General features: G+C 37.0%; 1 protein-coding gene across 4 annotated transcripts in view; it reads left to right on the top strand.

Moving 5' to 3' along the window:
- Positions 1-22,586, top strand: part of BTBD11 (BTB domain containing 11) — a 206,191-nt gene that overhangs the window by 136,230 nt on the left and 47,375 nt on the right. For all 4 annotated transcript variants that reach the window (XM_029283505.1, XM_015812837.1, XM_015812838.1 and 1 more), the window contains 2 exons: positions 1,807-1,956; positions 11,845-12,049. In XM_029283505.1, coding sequence (XP_029139338.1) covers positions 1,807-1,956; positions 11,845-12,049 — 355 coding nt within the window. The remainder of the gene's footprint in view (positions 1-1,806; positions 1,957-11,844; positions 12,050-22,586) is intronic.

Genomic DNA, 22,586 nt, shown 5'->3' with positions numbered 1-22,586 from the left:
GTGGCAGCCCCTGAGATATTGGAACACTGCTATCATGTCACCCCTCGTCCTTTTCTTCATTAAACTAGACATACCCAATTCCAGCAACCATTTCTTATATGTTTTAGCCTCCATTCCCCTAATCATCTTTGTTGCTCTTTCTAGAATCTCAACATCTTTTTTACATCATGGTGACCAAAACTGGATGCAGTATTCCAAGTGTGGCCTTACCAAGGCATTGTAAAGTGGTATTAATACTTCATGTGATCTTGATTCTATCCCTCTGTTAATGCAGCCTAGCACTGTGTTGGCTTTTTTGGCAGCTGCAGCAGACTGCTGGCTCATATTTAAGTGATTGTCCACTAGGACTCCGAGATCCCTCTCACAGTTACTACTATTGAGCAAGGTACCCCCTATACTATACCTGTACATTTGGTTTTTCTTGCCTAAATGTTTTCACCATTGAATTCCATTTTGTTAGATAGTGCCCAGTGTTCAAGTCTGTCCAGATCCTCCTATATCTTAAGCCTATTATCTGGACTGTTGGCTATTCCTGCCAGCTTGGTGTCATCTGCAAATTTGATGAGTTCCCCATCTATCTTCTCATCCAAATTGTTGATGAAGATGTTGAAGAGCACTGGGCCCAGAACAGAGCCCTAGGGCACCCCACTACACACTTCCCTCCATGTAGATCAGTGTTTCTCAACCTTGACAATTTTAAGGCATGTGGACTTCAACTCCCAGAATTCCACAGCCAGCAATGCTGGCTGTAGAATGCTGGGAGTTGAAGTCCACATGCCTTAAAATTGTCAAGGTTGAGAAACACTGATGTAGATGCAGTTCCATTGAGGATCACATGCTGAGTATGGCCAGTCAGCCAGCTATGAATCCAACTGGTGGTGATGCTGGCTAACCCACATTTTTCTATCTTATCAAGTAGTAGGTTGTGTTCTAGTTTATCAAATGCCTTACCGAAGTCCAAATAAATTATATGCATAGCATTCCTCTGGTCCACTAATTTTGTCACTTGGTCAAAGAATGCAATAAGATTTGTCTGGCATGATCTGTTTTTGACAAACCCATGTTGGCTTTTAGTAATTACTTTGTTTGCCTCTAGATGTTCGCTGATTCATTGTTTGGTTTTCTTTTCCAGAATCTTCCCAGGTATTGAGGTCAGGCTGATAGGTCTGTAATTTCCTTGATCCATTTTTTTCCTTTTTTGAAGATCAGCTCTTTTCCAGTCCTCTGGTAGTTCCCCAGTGCTCCAGGATCTTTGAAAAATATAGTTCAGTGGTTCTGAGATCACATCTGCCAGTTCCTTGAGAACCTTGGGGTGTAATCCATCTGGTCCTGGTGATTTGAACTCGTCTAGGCTAGACAAGTGCTCACTTACTCACTTGCTCATTTTCTTGCCTATCTTAACTTGTGTTTCTATTCTGTTTTTTATGACACACATTTCATCACTTAAATGTTATCCTGGTTAGGAACAAGTAGCTATGACTGGGAGGGAGTCATGGTTTGGTGTCAGAGCACATGTTTTCCCCATATTAGGTGACTGATTTGATCTCTTGTCATCTCTAGTTTGAAACAATGTCTGGATAGCAGGGCTGAAGTTGAGCTGAAGATCTTAAAGAATAAGAATAAAACTTCTTAAAATCCCACTGGCAATCAAAATACATAGTATTAGGCTTGATTCAACAATGCTCTGTCTCTTATTATAGGATAGCATTTTAGATTTGAGTCTGTTAAACTGAAAACCTGGCAGTTGTCCTGATTTTATAACCACATTGAACTTTTTGTCCTCTCTTCTTTCTGCTTTAACACCAGGTGTTCCTTGTCTGCCAGAGAGTCTGAATCTTCACAAAGAACAGCAAAGGTCAAATAAGCCAGGAGATGTCCAGATATTTAGCCAATCAGAATTGCGAACCATCGAGCAGTCGCTGCTTGCTACACGCGTGGGAAGTATTGCAGAACTTAGTAAGTGCACATAATGTTTTGTAACTCTTTTCTCCTTTGGATTTTTGAGCAACCACATCCCATTTTATAAATACATACCCCCAAGAGAACAGGTTTGTGGTGAGTACCTACTTGTAACATCAGTTCATATTCTCTTCGTGAAGTTGTTCAGAAGACAGGTTTTGAATCATAATGAACCTTTTTGCTATGTAAGAAAATAAAGTACAGGGTGAACCAGAACAATGCAAATTTATTTTTTGGTTTGCTAGAATATTAAGATTACCTTGGAATATTAGGAATATTAAGATTAGAATATTAGAATATTAAGATCAAATTAAACATGAATAAAGATTCCGTTCTGGTTCAAGGTCGTGGAGCTGAATATAGTATGTTTGAGGTTAGGAAGATGGCAGATAAGCAAAGAGTTATGTATGTGTCACAGGGAGTAGGACTTTGCATTCAGCCTTGAAAAGCACATATCAAATTGTTTATGTGTAGATATGTGTGGATACAGGTAGTCATCGACTGAACAACTATTCAATTAGTGACTATTCAAAGATATAATGGCATTAAAAAAAATGTCTTGCAGCTGGTCCTCATACTTACAACCATTGCAACATTCCCACAGTCAATATTTGGGGCATCTGGCATGAATTTACAACAATTACATCTTGGGGTCATATGATAGCCTTTTGCAACCTTCTCAGCCATCTTCCACCAAGCAAAGTCAATGGGGAAAGGTGGGATTACTTAATGACTGCCTGGTTCACTTAACAACTGTAGTGATTTGTTAACCAGCCGTGGCTAAAAAGATTGTGAAATTGTAAAACCATTCTTGATAACAAGAGCAATTATGTGGGAGTGTATTTGTGTATATAGTTCCACACATGTTTATAAACAGAAGCACAATAATGTACAGTTAAAATAGTTCATTTAGTGACTGTTCAAAGTTAAAATGACACTGAAAAAAGTGACTTATGATCATTTTTCACTTACAACCATTGTAGCAATCCCCATGGTCATGTGATCAAATTCAGATGCTTGTCAACTGACTCATATTTATGACAGTTGTAATGTCCCAAGATCATGTGATCCCCTTTTGCAACCTTCTGATGAGCAAAGTCAATGGGCAAGCTGGATTTGCTTAACAACCCAGTTACTAATTTAACAAGTGCAGTGATTTACTTAACAACCGTGATAAGAAAGGTTGTAAAATGTGGCAAAACTCATTTAACTACTGTCTCGCTTAGCAACAGAAATTTTGGGAATTAATCGTGGTTGTAAGTCAAGGACTACCTGTATTTGTATTTGGCTAGCCCTTCACCCAGCAAAGTGCCGTTCTTTCTAACCGTCACTGACAGCCTTCTCTGGGCTCCCTCCAATACCAAGCCTCACCAACTGGCTGATTCCACATTTCTTCAAAGAGATAAATAAATTGTCATGTTTTATTGGAAGCTGCTACTGTGCTCTGCAATGTTCAGCTTAGATGGATTGAGACCTGGGTGAGGCAGGAAACAAGCAATAGGATTTAAGAGCGCCCCTTACCTTCATTTTACATCCTCTGGCTGTGTGACCAACTGGGTCTTAAAGGCATGAGGCCTTATGCCTTTGTTTACACAGTCCTATACCCCAGAAGATAATCAGATGGTTCTGCCTGACAGACTAAGAGACTGGCTTGGGCCTGTTTTGCTGCTTCTGGACCAGGATCGCTTGCCATCATTGATGGAACTATAGATTTTGAATTGTACTAGCAAATTCTATAGGAAAATGACAAAACATTTTGTCTATGAACTAAAGCTCAAGAGAAAGTGGGTCATGCAGCAAGACAACAATCCCAGGTATTATGAACAAAGAATTATTAAAGCAGAAGAATGGCCAAGTCAGAGTCTTACTTAATTCAATAGAAAAGTTGTGAAAGGACCGGAAACAAGCTGTTTGTGCAAGAAAGACCATCCTCATCCTGGAGTCATTTTTAGATCGTGCTTATGCGGAAAGATAGAAAATTCAAAAGGGCTCACAAACTTTTAAGCACCATTGAGCATACTGTGGGAAGTCAGCCCCCACCCAAAGAAGGAAATATTAAAAAGGCAGAAAAATATATTTCCTCAAAAGGATTTTAAAAGCAGAAACCAACCCTGCTCCCAAGTATCTCTGTCCCAAGCAGAAGCCAGCTCTGTACAAATGCAGATGTGAACCATCAGAAAGGCCCCAGCTAGGAGATCAAGAAAACAAAGACACCTAAAATCTGCATACCCCACCCAAATTCTAAGAGTCATTAGCCCCAGCACTAGGGAAGCAGGATATGACCTTTGGTCATAATAGGACTAACCCATCACCATCAGAATACCAGAAAAGCACACCCAGACTCAGGTCAGAATACGTGACACAGGAAATACAAAGCCTAAAACAGGAACAGGAAACTACTTCAAACAAAAGGCTTTCAGAGGGTATAAAAACCTACTCCCCACATGTGCTCAGCCCTCTTTTCTCTCCTCTGTCCTACCAGAACCATCTTTCTGTCCGGCTTTTCAATAAACTGCAACCTTCTTTCTAAAGCAGTCGCCATGTTGTTTATTTATCCCCTACTTGGATGAACCAGGATGAAGACTTTTCTTTCCACAATACAAATACCCACATGAATGCCCATCCTGTAGGACAAATCCGGGTGGACAGCTAACTTTAAAGCAATAGCAATAGCACTTAGATTTATATACCACTTCATAGTGCTTACAGCACTCTCTGAACAGTTTACAAATGCCAGCATATTGCCCCCAACAATCTGGGGGCATTTTACTGATCTTAGAAAAATGGAAGGCTGAATGAACCTTGAGCTTGTCAGGACTGAACACTTGGCAGTGAGCACAGTCAGCCTGCAATACTGCATTCTAACTACTGTGTCACCAGGGCAATGAATAAATGAATAAAAACTGACATCAAGAACTAATGTGTGTTCAGGAGTAAAGGGGTAACCTCTAAAACGGTCTGCCTTCTGGTCCATACTCTTCTCTAGATATTGTCTTGGGATCTGCAGATTTTATTGGATACAGCAGCTTCTAATTTGGAATATAGACTTCTTTTTTCACCTTATCTGCCAGCTCAGTGTCAGTTCTCTGCAGGTTACAAATGCTCAGTATTTTGATTTGGGCCATTTTTTCCTAGATTTTCCTTATTTCAACTTAACTTTACGTTTAATTCCAGCCGCACCCCCATTTTAGCTACTGTATTGCAAAGATTGATTTTGTATGTGCTTAACCCTCTCGTGTTACTGCTATCACTGGAAATAGTAATCAGAGTAACTGATATACATTAAAAAAAAGATACATAGCAATAATAATTTGCTTTCTCTACTTTGGAATTTTGTTCTGTAAATGCTTGATTGAGGACCTGCTGTTGCTAGGCAACCCATAGTAGGAAATGGTCCCTTGTTGAGATTGCTTTGGTGTTAAAAAGAAAAGCAAGACAAGATAGAAAGGGGAACAAAGACATATGATATGAATAACAAAAGAATAGGGGCCAGAACTCTTAGGGCCTCAGACAAAGCATTGTCAAGAGTCTAATGTTATAAAGATAAGAAAAAGAAATTTAACTCCTAAAATGGTTACGATACTAATTTGTATCAGTTTCTGTTAACTTCTGTTTTCAAAATTGGTGTTTGTTTGAAAAGAGGAAGCATTGAGATTGTATTTATCTGGCATGGGAACCAATTGAGCATCAACCATTGCTAAATCTATATGGAAAAATCACAAGGAAGTTTACAAGTTAATTGTTTTATCAGTCAGCAATTTGCACAAGTTCTAGCTGATTTTATGAAATGTACATATTGTTGGATTTCATCAAAAGAAAAAGAATCTGATAAACTAACTCAGTTATGAAGTGGGCACAGCTCTATTTTCAGTATAGATTCTTCAGTTTAGATAAAAATGCTAAATATTGTTTTCTTTAACTGGTTTATTAACTGAAATCATTCAACATGTTAAACCATAAACATGTTTAATGAATGGTAATGACTGGATTTATACAGCATATGAAACCAACATACCATATATGGTTTAGCATGGTGTGTAAAACCAAATCTGTCAGGTTAATTAGAAATTGTATGTAGAAGTGAACCAAGTTCTAGAGTTGTTCAAAGGGAGAGAAAATATCATCTCTTTCAGCATTTTGGATGCTGTGCATAATTTTAAATGAACTCACCTCTTTTTGTCAGTTAACATGTAGAAAATCACTTGCTTATCTTAATCAGTTAATTAGTTAATTAAATTAATTAGTTGGTTTAGTTAATTAGCACCACACATTCATTCCATATCCTCCCAAATCTAAGTTTTCCAAAGTACTAAATAAATATTTGATCTAGATTTTGCTCTTATACATATATTTTTTAACCGATCTCACTATGAATATAGCACATTAGTTAGAGGGTTTTGAAGAATAATTAACTTTCATTTAATGATCCTGAAGCATTTATTTATTTATTTATGGTTGTATAGAAGCAAAATACAAAACAAATTAAAACTGTAAGAAACAATGTAAACTGTAAACAATGACAATAACAAAATGTTTGTGATATGGTACCCCTGGTTACTTAGGTCTGAAACAATACTAATTTATTTGTTAGCAAAATGCACAAACCTTTGACTCATTGACATCTGTTCTTCTCTTCCCTGAATTCTAACTGGAACCACTCAACCACGTAGGAGTGAAACTACTACAACACAGAGCTTCTAGCTCCCAACCTTTACAGACAGTCCATAATGATTCCATAATCACTGGTACTGAACATTGCTGAGAGGTTTAATTGGACTGAGAGGGATCATTTCCCAGTTCTATAGAAGATTATCCACTAGCTGACCAATAGCATTTTTGTCTCATTATAAGACTGGTTCTTGATTAAAAAGAATACGGATCATACATCTTGGATGCATGGTCTTGCATTCATGGTATATGATTTGCTACCACTACTTCCCTAAAAAGAGAAATCAGACAAAAATGATCAAACATCGTCAGGAAGGACCTCATGGCAAGGTACATTATGTCTTCCCTCAGAAAATATTGGCTATATCTCAAATTCACTCACCTGCTTCTCACCTAGCCACCTGAAGTAGCCAGGAGAGGCATGAGGCAAGTTTGAGACTTTATCTCACCATAGTGGATTCCTTCCAACTAGTGTCCTACCAAGAGTGCAACTGTCTTATGAGAAATTCATCCCTGGTGCTTGTAGGATTCTTGTTCCATCTTTCATTAAAAGTTCAGGTTGCTCTGAACAGCGTCACTGGATGGTAACCACTTGATGCAATAAGCAAGGAAAAGAATTGATACTTTGATGATGTTATCACCACTCTGTAGGCTCAAACATGAGCTCTTACCTGTAGCTATTCACTTCTAAACCTGATTTTTGCATTGTAGAAAAACTGCTGTAGATTTCTTTTCAGTCACTTCCCTCTGGTTCTTAGTAAGCCTAGGAGTCACTTAGGGTTGGCAAGTGGGACGAAGTTTCACGGGTGCAATATCATCCTGTGCTCTGCTTTTCCCCATATTCCATTAATTAGGCACAGGATGGAACTGTCTACCAAGTGTATGGAGAAGGTTTTAGAAGCACCCTCTGGAAAGCCTCCTTACTCATTTGATCCTGGGGTGGATCATTTTAATAGGTTCACCCTGAGGCGCTTTGGAGCCTCTGTGATGTGCAATTTGATAAGGAAGGGGTAATAAAAGCAATTCATTGTAAAAAGAACAGTTGTTGATATCCTTAATTTTCAGATCACGATTCCTCTGCAATAGAGTAAGGAACAGATTCAGTGGGTACCTTCCAATATAGATTGTGGCTGCATTTGTAGTAAGCACAAGATCATTGCGGAATCCATGAACAGTACTAAATTATTTCCCCGCAGTATGGAGGTTGAAGAAATGAAGACTAGTGGACTTGTGAACTTCAGCGCCAACTCAGAACTGAGTTCCAAAGGCTCAAGAAAGGCAACTACTGGGCAGGCAATTGGTTGATATGCAACCCAATTCCATGACCAGCACTTGCATCCATTCATGTCTGGTGCAGAGCTCCTCATTATTACAAAGTCTTGCAAAACTCTCCACCTTGACTAGGTGACTGTTGCACTTAGGACCTGAAATATAAATTGGGCATGTTTCTAATAGGGCAACATCCTTCTTTCTAACACATGCCAGATCTGCACACTTGCCTGTCACCATATCATATATGGATGCAAGCCTATCATGCACAGACCTGTTGTTTACCAGCAGCAGGAAACCAAGGTACCTGAAAAATTAACCACCTGGACTTAAGTCCTGGTGGAAGAACCATTAACCCTAGATTGCCCTGTATTTTTCTGAAAGTTTCATATAACTTTGCTAAAATGCTATTGATTTTCAGGGAATTGTTATGCACTGAAGAACACATCCATTTGGAGTTAATTTTGCAGGTTGGCTGCATATAGGATCGACTTCTTGCTCATCAAGCCACTGAGAATTACAGACTTCTAAGAAATATAGGATTCATTCTGAGCATAGTAATTTCCTACCAGTAGGAAAAGAAAAATGAATTCTTTAAAATGAAAGGTTTGAGTCACAAGATATAATGGAGTAAGCAGAAATTGCAGTACACTGGAATCGCAGCCTGTTTGTTTTTTCCCTCCAGTATTCCCTCCCTTTTCATAGCCTTGCTACGTATTTCACTAGGAGCAAGCAGTAGCAATCTGTCTATACATTATCATGCTGTTCTATAGCTACATATAGACTATTGTTCATTAGACTGACTTTCTCTATTCTGGCAGCTAGCAACTTCAGGGTAGAATTTGACATTCTTGCTCAAATTCCTGTGAGCTGCAGTACCAACCAATCCAGAGGGCATAGGGATGGGAAGATTTCTGTTGATCTGCATTAAAAAAATCCCAGAGATATTTGAAAAATAAAATAGATGAGTGGCTGTAGTCCATGTTTGTTCTGGAGTATGCTGTGACACACAGAAAAAAAAGAAAGGAAAAAGAAAAAAGAAAACATGGAGGGAGGTGTGGACCTGAACATTTTTTTTACCATTTATTAGGCTGATTAGAAGATACAGGCCTAAGATTCAAACCCAACATAGGATTGAGAATCAAATCCTTGATATTGTATGATAGCCAGTAGTGCTTAAATTGTTGTCCCTCACAACTCTTTCACTTGCAGTTATTTGTGTTAGCATTGCTATTATTCTAAAGCCCATGCCACGTTGTGTGGAATATAGTGCCTGTTAAAGATTTCAGGAATCCCCAGAAATCTCAGTTATGCAATTCTAATTTTCGACAGTTAGCAGACACAGAAACAAAGAGGAGACTCTCCTAAAATAAAGGGGGGAACTTGGCCACATGCTTTCTGTCACAAGCAAAGCAAATATTATGTGCTGCAATGAATTTCTTGCCAGGCGCAGCATGTTGGAATGTGTCTGGCTCCTTTTGCTAAAGAAAATCATCTGCCTCTGAAAATGTGTTTTATAAATAATACTATTATTTTCTATTTAAAAAACGGTGGGTTTTTTTTTTCAGTTGGCAAGACTATTTAGAACAGGGATAGGGAATGATGATTCCTTTATTACCTGTGGACTTCGACTCCCAGAATTCCTGAGCTGGCTCAGGAATTCTGGGTATCAAAATCCACAGGTTGTAAATGGGGCCATCATTCCCCCATCCCTGATTTAGAACGTATGTTATAGAGGAGTATGTTCATTTGGTAGATTTATCCACATATTTGGTTAATGCCATATACTGTATGTATTCTCATTCTGTATTTTATTTGCTATTTTATTCCATTCTTTCTCTTAAAAACAAACCAATTTCCCCAAGGTAATCATCTAATGTAAGAAGTAAGAAAATGATCAAGGACTATGAGCATAACAGAAAAAAAAGACCCAGTTGGCAAAAAAATAACAAATTTGATCAGTACATCAACTTTAAGATCCCCCCAATAAAGCATAACCCAATAAACAGCAGCATAAAGGTTTTTCTGCCTCAAAAGCCTCTCAAAAAAGAACAGGGACTTGGCCAGGAGTGAAAAACAACAACATTAACAATGACTAGACATAGTTATTTGTTGAAGGCATTGTCCATGGTATTGATCACAACTGAAAAGATCTCATTTCTTTTACTTCATGCTGGAGAGGAACAGAGATCAAGGCAGTGAGGTATTTATAACGCAGAGGAGATGACACACAGGTTAAACTAAAATAGCTATCTATCTAGATCTAAGGAGATTTGGATTTCAAGGCAAAAACAACATTTTCAATTGGATTAAGAATAATGCCATTTAATTAATTCCAGAATAATATATTTTTAAGTAGTTCTTGGCAATAGATAGATGATGGTATTTAGAACCAACAGAAGTTCTATTTAAGGGTAACTATGTTTCCATTTTAAAAATATCATTGAATTATATTTAGCATCATAGATAATCAAATCATAATTACTATCATTATAAATAATCTATGTGTATTAAAGCAATTTTTCATCTTTCAATACAAGCTAGAGAATACTAGAAATTAAAATCCAATGTTTTCTAAGAGTCCTAACTTAAGATGGCTGTTATAAAGCATAATTCTGCAGCAATAAATGATACATTATCTGGATAGAGTCCATTCTACAGTTTCCCAGAATGTCCTAGTCCAAACCTTTCAGGTTTACATAGCCAGAAGAACATCAAGTTGGGAAAGGTTTGGGTTAATCCATTGTAGAGAAAAGGATTGTTTCCTAAGTGGAAAACAAAATAAAGGCAAAAGGTAAAGCCTTTTTTGAGTTGGGGCACCCTTAGTGACTATCCCAACACAATTATACATGTTTTTCCAGCAACAGTGCAGAGGTTTTCTGCCACTGTCATTGCTTTCTTCTATTGAAATGTTATTTGGATTTATTATAGTTACCACTCCAAAAGACTCTGAGTAATTTGCAACATATTTGAATGTACAATTAAATGAATTAAAAATATAACACCAAAATATAATAATATGAACAAGAAAACATTGAAAATGTAAAGAAAACACACAACAGGGTGTCCACTAACACCCTAACCCCAACCTCTCTTAACATTTGACATTGCCTGGGTACAGAATTGGGTCTTAAGGGACTTCTGGAACCCCAGGAGAACCCCACCACGTATGTCTCATCTCTGGGAGATACAAGATTGTTTGTAAGTTGAAATAAATTCAGCCAATGCCGTTACCTGCTGAGATGCTTCTGGAGTATCTTTCCATGTTCTGAGTGATGCAATCAAGGGCTGGGGCAGAACAACAAATGTCTTTTTTATATTTGTGGTGAAGTGAGGGATATCCTACTGTTGTTTTGAAAGACCTTGAAAACTTGGCTTTTGCCCAGGACTTTGGCAAGGTTGAGTAATGCCCCCTTGCATTATGTGTGTTTGTTTATTGTTTCTATCCAGCTCTTGTCACCTTTGCTATCTCTTATTTTCTTATTTTTGTCTCTTAGTGTATTATTTTCTTATTTAATTTTTTTTTACTTTTGAGCCACCCAGAGTTGTTGGGAATTGGTGGCCTAGAAATTTAAATAAGAATCTTGAACACCGTTGGCATTGACAAAATCATCATCAGTCAATTGCATAAGGCGACTTTACTTAAAACAGCTACATCCTGCCATAATACCTTTCATACCACAAACAAAAATTGCTTATCTTAGGTCCTTGGGGAGGACTCAACAGGTGGACAATAATGCTAAATACAATCTAGACATCTGGCTGACTATGTGACCAACCACAATAATAGGATAGTATTTCTGCTTCTTAATAAATCTCAAGCTATAGCTTTCATGCAGTTCATGCACTTCTGCTTCTATATGTCATGAGCAATGATTACCAAGAAGGAAGGCTATACTTGAAGTAGAATAAGAAAAGCCACTTAGTGACTTGTTTTCTCCTTTTCAGGTGACCTGGTGTCTCGGGCAATGCACCACCTCCAGCCGCTCAGTGCAAAGCAACATGGCAACACGACACCTTTGCATCACCGGCAGGGGTCGTTCTACTGGGAACCGGAGGCCTTGTACACTCTGTGTTATTTTATGCACTGCCCACAAATGGAGTGGGAGAACCCCAATGTGGAGCCTTCCAAAGTCACATTACAGACAGAAAGGTAATGTTTCTATTGAATGGACCCACAATTTCTTAATTACTGTATTTACCCAAACACACTTGTCTTAAGCTTATTTTAAAAAAGATTAATTAAATAATATACTCCTAGTAACTCTACCACAATCCTTTCATTTTGAGGATACATCATTTAGAAAGAAAATCTAGTTTTTTAAGTAAATATAGTAGTTACCAAATGCTGCTAAGTACTGTAGGTTTCTTGACTCCAACTATTTTGGTTGGAGTTGCTTTTTCTTACTGGAATACATTTTGTTTGCCATAAAGTCCTCTGTGGCTGATACAGAATATATCAAAAATGACACCAAGTGGCTACAGGCTGCTGATTGGTTCCAGATGTCTTTTTTGGAGTGATCTTTTCTATATATATTTGGTTGCTTGGCTGAGTCTCTGTATTGGAAAGGAAACATATTAGTTCTGTTTGCAATTTAATAGGTTTAACAGGTTTGGTCTGAAATGTATATTTTTTTTACAAATTTAATGGACTTCTGCATCTGTAATTTGGGAGTAGCACCTGAATAAGAGCCATCATCAAAAGAATAAGTGTCAGAGAGCAGCAGATAGCTAATAAAGTCTGTTGAAATACAGAAGTGACATTGAACAAGTTCATCATTCATAATTTTTTTCCCTGATTATATCTCTAGATCCAAATCTATGATGCCCATAGCCAAATTTGTTCATTCAGCAGAACTGTTCCAAATATATGTTTTCTGCTGGGATTTCTTTTTTCTCACTTAAAAAAATCCATTATTGTGCCTTTAAAGGTTCTATTGAATACCATCCAGTGAAACTTTCCAAATTACTTAGTAATTTTGCCTCTTAGTATGTTTTTCTTAGTATTAGTTTTTTTCCTATTTTAACATGTGAGAATATCAAAATGATTGCCTCCTTCTTGAAGTTCTCTACAATGCCCTGATGTAACTTCTTCCTGGGTTGTATATAAGACCATCAAATTGGTGGGTTTCCACTTGCTTGCTTCCTCTGCTTAGTAAATTTAAACCAGCTACAATTGGTTTCTTGCTCACCCTTGCACTTTTGTGAATCCATGACACCAGGCACTCTTTTTGTATCTTCTTTTCATCGATGTATAGTTGTATTCCAGAAATTAAATTACTTCCCCTTCTTCTTTGCTGCCTTCTGCTACTCCCAAAACAGAAGATAGTAGTTAGGCCTCAGTAAATACACTGTAGTAATACATAGTATTGAATACTTTATGAAAAGTGGTCATCCCAATAATCTCAGAATAATACTCAAGATAAGAAAAGTTAATACTAACATAGTACATTGAACATCAGTATACTGTTACTATCTACTACTATATATATTTAGTGATAGTAAAGTATACTAAGTAATGTATAGGACACAGGAATGGTGTGAAAAGACCAGAGTAGACTTGTAGGAACATTTAATCTACACATATTTTATTTTCAAATTGCCATCTCTATTTTTATACCAATTTTATTCCCCCCCCCCAAAAAAAAATTCTGGCCAGGTAAGTTAAAAAAAATGACAGACAGCAACCTTATTCCATAATCTAGTTATATTTCACTGCACATTATTACAATTTTAGCAGTTATGAAGTAAATTGGAACTATATTAAAACCAGAGGAAGGTCTGTTCCTTTTTAAACCTATTTGACAAATTCCCTTTCCCTGGAAAACCACTTTAGGAACTGTGGTAATGCGGTTAAAGCCAGAATCAGCTTTCTGTATGGTTGCCAGGAACTTGTGGTTGATTTGGAAAGAGCAAAGATTCCTTCTGCCACTTAATCAGATGTGTCTTGGTCTTCAACAACGAAAATCTGGAGTGGCCCAGATCTCTTTTTAATGCTTTCCTTTTTAGCTTCAGTTCTCATGCAGCCTCACAAATATGATTGGTTAAAGTGGTTTCTATTAGTACTTTCAAAAGTTCCTTTTGTGTTTTAGTTTCTCCAAAAAGATATCATTATTTCTAGCATATGATTTACTGCTAGCACTTTCCTTTCTGAACAGTTCATTTCTTTCTTTTTATTTTTTTGGGGGGGAGGGATATTTACAAGAAGGAATTGTTTTTAGTTTTATATTACTTGCTTTTATATTAGGAAGGAAGGAAGGAAGGAAGGAAGGAAGGAAGGAAGGAAGGAAGGAAGGAAGGAAGGAAGGAAGGAAGGAAGGAAGGGGAAGAAGACAGGGCAATGTCTCATCACCAGCATCAAAGTTCAGTACAGCTGCTAGTCTGGTTGCTTTCCATATGTGGATTGCTTTTCTGTTTCATCCTATAGAAGAATATCTTGAGTTACTCCTATATTTAAGTTCTGAAGATTGAATGTGAAAGATGCACATCTGCATCTCCTGGTTGGTGATGCCAATAACCTCTGAGGGATATAACAAGTTCATGTAAAATGTTCCTTGTCTGGGTTTCCTTTTCCCCAATCCCAATGGTCCTTAAGAAGCTTCTTGGATGATAAGCAAAACATCTTCCCAGGAAAAACAAAGTCCAGTTGCCTTTTGAAAAAGCATCTTTGGGACAATCATGACCTGGATGACTGAGAATCTCCATAGACATTTCCCACCAAACTGTTAATGATTCTGTTGCTCCTTTGCCTTGGTAATTGATTGGTTTATATACTATTCCATTCTTTTCTATGTCCAGTGCTTGAGTGTCCTGAAGTTCTTATAGGGAAATGCTTGGACTTGGTTTGCATGCCCATGGTGTACAGTCTGAAGCCCAACCACTCTTCTCCTATATTCAACCCTTGATAATTAATGCTGAATCCCTCATAAAAACGTCTAGAACATGGGTGTCCAATCTTTTGGATTGTTTGGGCTGCATTGAGGGAAGAGGAATTGTCTTGGGGTGCATATAAAATATCTAATATAGTTAATGTATATAAATCACATTATAGTGTTATTTGGGCCCTGAGCTTTATGTTGGACACACCTGATCTAGAATCTTGTGTGACGTTTCCCCACAATTAGTGTTCTCAGTTTGATTCTTAATTCTGCAATTTGTTATCAGTCTATTATTAGCCCCATGAAAAGTTAAAAGTAGAACAGTGTAATCTTAGTGAACAATCAGTGCTTGGTACACATTCTTTCTTTTTGAAAGGTGCTGCGGCAAAATGCTAGTGTGGCAATTTCCTGTTCTCTGTGATTTCACTTACAGTTTACTTTATATGGATTAACTAGTCTCAGGATATTTAATCTCTTACTTTCTTCCAGCCTTGTGCATGTTTCTCATTTCCATTCAATTAATAATGGAAAGACAAAAAAAATGCATTCAAGCAGAGAGGATTTGCAGAGCTTTAATCCAAATTGATAAAAATCATGTAATTTTAAAATACTTTTTCCTAATATGTAAGTTAAAAACAGTGATGGTTAGAAATGCAGTCTGAAACATTTTTATCATTCAGTTAATTCATTACTTTCACTTTTTCCACTTCTGATCCTCATAGAAAAGTTCAATTCTTTGCCCCAAAATGGAACTTTTATTACAGTTGATCTTATTATAAACTTTCAACCAAGGAGTCTAATCATTTCCTCTGGGCAACCAGGCACCCCAGATCACCAAATAGATTCTTTTGAAAGATAAATGAATTCAATCTTAATCTGCTCACTGAAAACCTGTTTTATAACATTTGTTCAGTGGAACAGAAGTTCTTTTAAAGTCAAATATTAACAGTTGTGAGCATTCATTCTTAGGAACATTAGTACTCACTTTGAACTAAAACTAGACAAGTTATGACTATTGGGTTATCCTTTATTAATATTTAATTACCTAAAATATTTAATTACCTAGAGCAGTGTTGCTCAACCTTGACCATTTTAAGGCATGTGGCCTTCAACTCAAAAGTTTGCAAATACAATAGATTTGAAGGTCCCTGAAATTTCAATTCCACAGGAGTAATGGGTTCTGGGTTTTGTACACATTCTTTAAGTTAGCATAGTTGAGGTATTTTGATTCAAGAACTATTCCCTATGATGCATTGTTTTGGCCAATTAAAGGTTACAAATAGATAACCACACAGGAGAATTTTAGTAATATATTGTTTATTTTTGTCAATATGACTAAAATCAAATGATATATTTTTATTATGACTCCAACATGATAATATAGCAAAGATCCCTGAAAAGAAGATAGAGGTTCTTTAAAGAGCTCTGAAGCCTAGTATATATCTGTTTGCTTATTCAATGTTCTTCTGAAATCCCTCAGCCACCTTTTATGAGATGTTGAGGAAAAGTTTTCATCAGGGCCCAGTGCAAACTGGGAATAAATAACATGGCGACTGCTTTAGAAAGAAGGTTATAGTTTATTGAAGAAGAGAGCCAGACAGAAAGATGGCTCTGGAAGAAAAGAGAGAGTGGGTTTTTATACCCATTGGGGCTCTTGAGGTTGTTTCCTGTTCCTGTTTGAGGCTTTGTATTTCCTGTGTCATGTACTTTGACCTGAGTCTGAGTGTGCCCTTTTGGCATCTGTGGATTAATCCTATTATGTCCTGTCTTAGAGTTTGGGTGGGATATGTAGATTTTAGGTGTCTTTGTCTTTCCACAGAGATAACTGTACCAACAAAATCTTTTACATGTAACTCATTCTATAGAATTCTTTTCCTATTAATGTCTCAATGAAAATGTATTTTAATAGTTTCTGTATCAGGGTTAATTTTACAAGGCAGCTACAGTACTTTCTCTCTAGAGACTAACCCCAAAGTCCTTGTGCAAAAAAATCCTATTGTTCTGCAGGCTTTGAGTTTGCTGCTTGAGGTTTAATTTCCTTGCCCTTCAATTTTTCCCTGACTTTTAATTTTCCGCCCAAGGGTTAATGTGTAGGGAATTTATGGGACTGTGTGCAGCATGCTGAATATTGATCGACTCCATGTAAAGCCTTAACATATATTGCAAGTATATTTATTGTGTTGATGTTCCTTAGTCTCTAGTACAGTATGCACTGTAAAATATGGGAACAAGATGTTGAGAGTTCAGAAGTTTAAGGGCAATAATGTTGGGAGAAAATTTAATTACCAACAAATCATGGTGAGAGAGTTCTGAAGATAAAGATAGTGAGAGACACAGAGCGAGATAAACAGACAGCCACAGGCATGCCAGCTTTCTCTTCAGATGTATTGGGGCTGCATGGCCAAAATCTGAGACATCTGGCAGGCACCTGTTGGGGGAAGCTGATTTATACATAATGCATACAAATATAATACTTTTATGCTGTGAATATATTGGCAATGGCTAACTTCTTCTTAGACATTTTAATGAATACAAACAAATATACAATAGGGAGAGGAGACGCTGTCCTTATGCCTTTCAAACACATCTATACTTAACCACCACAATCATCTATTTCCAAATAACTTCTTGGAGAAAGAAAAAAGAATGAAAAAGGTTTGGAGAGATGAAAGAGAAAAAGGATCACAGGGACAGCAAAGAAAGAGATACCTAGAAAGCAAATGAGAACATGACAAAATACACTTAGAAAGTGCTTTATACCAGGGTGTCCAAATCCCAGGGTCGAAGTCCATAAGTCTTAAAGACACCTGGGTGATATATCTCTTTATACCAAGACACATGATTGATAAATCTATTTCAGTGTTGTCTACATTGACTAGTAGCAAACCCTCCGTCAGTCAAACAAACAGAAAACCTTCTCAAATATACCTAAGATGTTGGACTGAATGGAGATACATTTCCTCCTGCTGTGATCTGATATAGGCAGGTGGTTCCTCAATTTTTTAAATTTTCTCTACAGGATGCTTCTGATTTGCTTTGTATAATAGGCTTCTAACCCAGCTAGAAAGCAGCGTGCCTGGCTGAGGAATTCTGGGAGTTGAAGTCCACAAGTCATAAAAGGGCCAAATTTGAAGACCCCTGACTTAAATATTCTTGCTTAATCTCAAAGTACCTAAGCAAGGTAATTCTTGGATAAGAGAATATCAGGAAATCCCACAGTTTTAGGCCAAAAACTTGGATTCTGGAGAAAGGGAGTAACAAACCACTTTTGTATTATTGCCAAGAAGTTGAGGAGTTGAAGTTTTATTTTTATCTCTTTAAACATATTCTCTTCTTGGTTTACTTTAGTAGACATGCAAATTACTTTGCAAATTTGTATAAAAATATATGTATTTCTGAATAACCTTAAAAGGTTTTCAATTGGTCAATTCATTTGATGGCTGAGCTTTACTGCACAATGTTCTCATTGTTCTTACAGCAGTCACAAACTTCAAAAATCCTCCCAAACTAGCTGCATATCACCCTTTGAAACTCATGTTTCTCCTTCCCTAGAGACATACCAAAGCAAAGTCATCCTGTTCTTATAGCCGAGGGCTTTTTCATTGGACAAACTGCCTACCTGACCAAGTGAATATCCATCATGATTACATTGAATTAAAAGAGAAAAAAGGCACATTTATTCCCTTGAAATATTTATTGGTCTAAGACATTTTAAAACCTTCCTGAAACGAACATTGTTTTTTTGTTTTGGTTTTTGCTATGCTGCTTCTGTCTTTGTGAAGGACAAGGAGAGGGTCAATTGTTGTTCACAAAGCACTAAAGTGTGATTGTGGGAGGGTGTGAACTCAGCATCTAGCACCATTGATTGAATAACTGCATAAAAACAGTCTTAGTAATCAGAGGTAGCCACAGGATATGGCAAAACAAAAGTTAAGATACTGTACAATGGCCAAGTGCAGTGTACATAAAAATGGATAAAACTTAGTTGCATTGTTGAGGCCACCATCTTGATTTCTTTGATCATACTTTGTAAACATCCCTCTTAGTGGGAGAAAGGATGTACTGAAGATGCTCTCTAGAAGTTTAACTCTGTGCCCTAACTTTAGGATCTCCAAATGGTGAGAACAAGGTGGGGAAAAGTTATGTTGGTTTTAAAGGTAGTTTGAGATCTGCAAATAGATTACATGGATTACAGATTATGTGAGCCAAACTTTTTGAAGAAAGATAACCACATATGTTATGAACCTTGCAGTTTAAAACTATAAATAAAAATAAAAACTTGATTTAATCTTGTTGCTTCAGTCTTGCTAAGTAAATAACAGATGTAGCCCAGATTCAACCAGCCTCTCCAACGTATTAGACATATGAGTTACATTTTTGACTCTTTAGCATTCTCATATTTCTTTTTTTCCCTTTACTTCCCTATAAATTTATAGAATTATTATTAGCCCAAGCAGTGTTAAAATAAAAATTTCAAATCTCTTAATGATGTCAGGAAATAGTAAATAGATACACTCTGTGTATCACACTGAATTACTATTCAGTGTTTGCCCAAATAGAAAATTTCTGTTTCTGAATACTGAAATGTGGGCTTCATTGTATGATGTTTGACTCTCTTGCTGATATTACCTGAAACCAACATTCCTTCCTTCCTTCCTTCCTTCCTTCCTTCCTTCCTTCCTTCCTTCCTTCCTTCCTTCCTTCCTTCCTTCCTTCCTTCCTTCCTTCCTTCCAATAGGCACCTCTGAATGATCTGGGAATGACTCCCCATTTCTGGAAGTGAAATCTTCTGGAATAGGAAGTGATCTGCAGCGCTCTAGATGTAGTTTAGCTAAATTAAAGGTTGTAGGAGCTGGTGGAAAACAGGAATAATTATGGGAAGTTGAATATGACAGTCCGTAGTGGGAAAGTCTAGAAGAGTATTAACTAATGTTAATCGTGATAGAACACAGCAATAAGTCATAGCTCTTACTTTAATGATTTTTGTCAGGTTGCATGCCAAACCCTGATTTATAGATGTGATTCATAGCACACTAAATCCAAAGTAACCACAGTATCTTGTAATACAGTATATGAACCATTATGACCAAGATGGGGGAAACGGTGAAAGGATTTGAATGGGGAAGAGGGAGTGGTTGGCTCACATACTGAGAAATGGTATAATTTATTTTAAATGGGATCAGAGCTCAGACATAGGACTCAGCAATGCCACTGTGAGAGGTGCAGTATGAATAGACTGAAAAATTAGGGATCTCTTGCTAATTGTGCTGTAGGCAAGACCAGGAAAAAACAGGGACAAAATATGCAGGGCAGGTAGTTGTCGACCTACAACAATTGTTTAATGACTATTCGAAGTTACAGTGAAACTGAAAAAAAGTGACTTATGGACATTTTTCACCATTTCAGCATCACCTTAGGCACAAGATAAAAATTCTGACACTTGGCAACTGGCCTATTTATGACTGGGTCATGTGATCCCCTTTTGCAACCTACTGACAAGCAAAGTCAATGGGGAAGCCAGATTCACTTAGCAACCATGTTACTTACTTAACAACTGCACTGAGTCACTTAACAACTGTGGCAAGAAAGATTGTAAAATGGGGCAAAACTCACTTAACAACCATCTTGCTTAAGTAATGGACATTTTGGGCTCAATTGTCATCGTAAATTGAAGACTACCTGTATAGTCATTTAGAATAATGACAGAAAAGGGAACCTATTTACATGGATTAGTGAGAACGAGGCAGGTGCTGCAAAGGAGAAGAGTGAGTCTAGCTCAAGAGGTGTCCAAATTCTTCAGCTCATTGACCCCCTTCATGAAATTTCAGATTATTCATGACACCAAATATTACATGGAAATAATTTTAATTAATAGTACTGTGAATAACAAGAATGACACTTTGGATAGACCAATCAAACCTTGGGGGTTAACACTGACCACTCTGGGGAAACTTGATCTAGCCCATGTCGCGTGTGGCCTAGGCAACTTCCTTTGTGCCCACTAGATTCCTTGTTGCACTTAACTTTTTTAAAGATTATTTTAATTAATTAAATCACATAGGGAGGTGACTTGCCACATCTGCCTCTAGCAACTCACAAATTTGCAGGAATGTCTTGGAGCCTCTTAAATTTTCTCTAGATTTGTAGATAGCATCTTTGGAGCTAGTTCTCCTAGTGAAGGAGATTTTGGTGCCATTCCTACTACTATACAGCAGTCTTTTTGTGAATAAACAATTCTTTCATGGCAGCCCTTTTGTAAATCCAGTCTTCACCCACCTCTGCAACTCAATTTAGTTGCAACAAGCACAAATTAAAAGCAACAGTTTGGACACATTGTTCTTTAAAAAATTGAAAACAGAATCCAATAACTTTGTTATCTATCGTTTCACTATTGTATTTCTTTATTTTTGTTTCCCAGTTTTCTTGCTGTAATTTAACTTTTAACTGGTTAAAAAGATTTAAGAAAGCTATTAAAATAAGCTTGGGAAACAGAAGTATCTAATTACCGTAAAGCAAATTAAAATATTTTTTGTCTTTATGATAAGATGTGCTATTTATTTACCATCTTTCATTTTAACTTCACAGTAGCCTTAGAAAATAAAGCATAACTAATTAAATTAATTAAACTGGCAAAGTAGCACTGGCTAACTTTCCCCATTGTGTTTCTTTCTTGGACTTATTTCCTGCCTTCTGTCCAAATCTTCCAGGTGATATGCATATATATATTTGTGCCTGTTGAAGTGTTTTTCAACCTCAGCAATTTTAAGATGTGCGGACTTCAATACTCAGCATTTCTAAGAATTGAAGTACACATATCTTAAAGTTGTTGAAGCTGAAAAACACTGGTCTATATGGATTTTGCCCATTTCTATATTCTTCCTTTCCTGGTATCTTGGAAATAGTCAAATTTGATATAAAATAATTTAAACAAAATTTCTTCACTACTTATCTCATAGAGGCCTTTGTCACAGAAATGCACTGTAACTAATATGAAAGAAAATAGATAGACATGCACACGTAGACACAGATATATATATAGAGACAACACACACACAGGCAACTCTCACACAAACAAACACACACACACACACACACACACTTTAACCAAACAAACAGACCCATATTGGTGTTAGAATAATATATCAATTACTTCTGAGTGACGAAAAACAAACTGGTATGTTGATCCATTTTTTTTCCAAATTTTGAAAGTCCAGGAAAGCAAAATTTCCCAAGGGTTTTGCAGATTGTGATGCAGCTAAGAAATTTCTGGCAAGGGAATCCTTTCTGAGTAATGCATACTGTAGTATCTACAGTACTTAACTCCTACAATGCAGCTCTTACCAGTGAATCCTATTGCGCCTGTCATTGCCTTTGCCTTCAGTAGCTAAGTTTCAGCAGGAAATTAAAGCATGATTAATTAGAGAGTGAGCTAATAAGAGGTATTGACTCAGCTCATAATTAGTCTGGACATTTCTAACTGCAGATTATGCTGCTAACTATTCAGCTGCTTTTCTTTGCATCGTTTGTCATCACATATTTATTGTGATCCCCAGAGTGTATCATATATTACTCTCATGCCATATCACCAGATGTTTTTTACACAGGCTGAATAGGCAGAGTTTAATAAACTGCCTCTTTGGAGTCTGCAAGATATGTATGTGTGCCTCCCTTTTAAGTAGGTAAACCAAGCCCTAAGCCTTTCTTTTGAATTCTAGTATTTTCTGCCCTGCTCTCAAATCCTGTATTTGTAATGAGAGAGTGCAAGTCTTGACCTTCTGCCAGAGGCAGGACAGGTTGCAGTGTTTTATTTAT

The sequence above is a fragment of the Protobothrops mucrosquamatus genome, unplaced genomic scaffold (assembly GCF_001527695.2).
Source record: "Protobothrops mucrosquamatus isolate PMUCROS unplaced genomic scaffold, P.Mucros_1.0 scaffold113, whole genome shotgun sequence".
Lineage (NCBI taxonomy): Eukaryota > Metazoa > Chordata > Lepidosauria > Squamata > Viperidae > Protobothrops > Protobothrops mucrosquamatus.
This window is presented reverse-complemented; position numbering and strand designations above follow the sequence as displayed.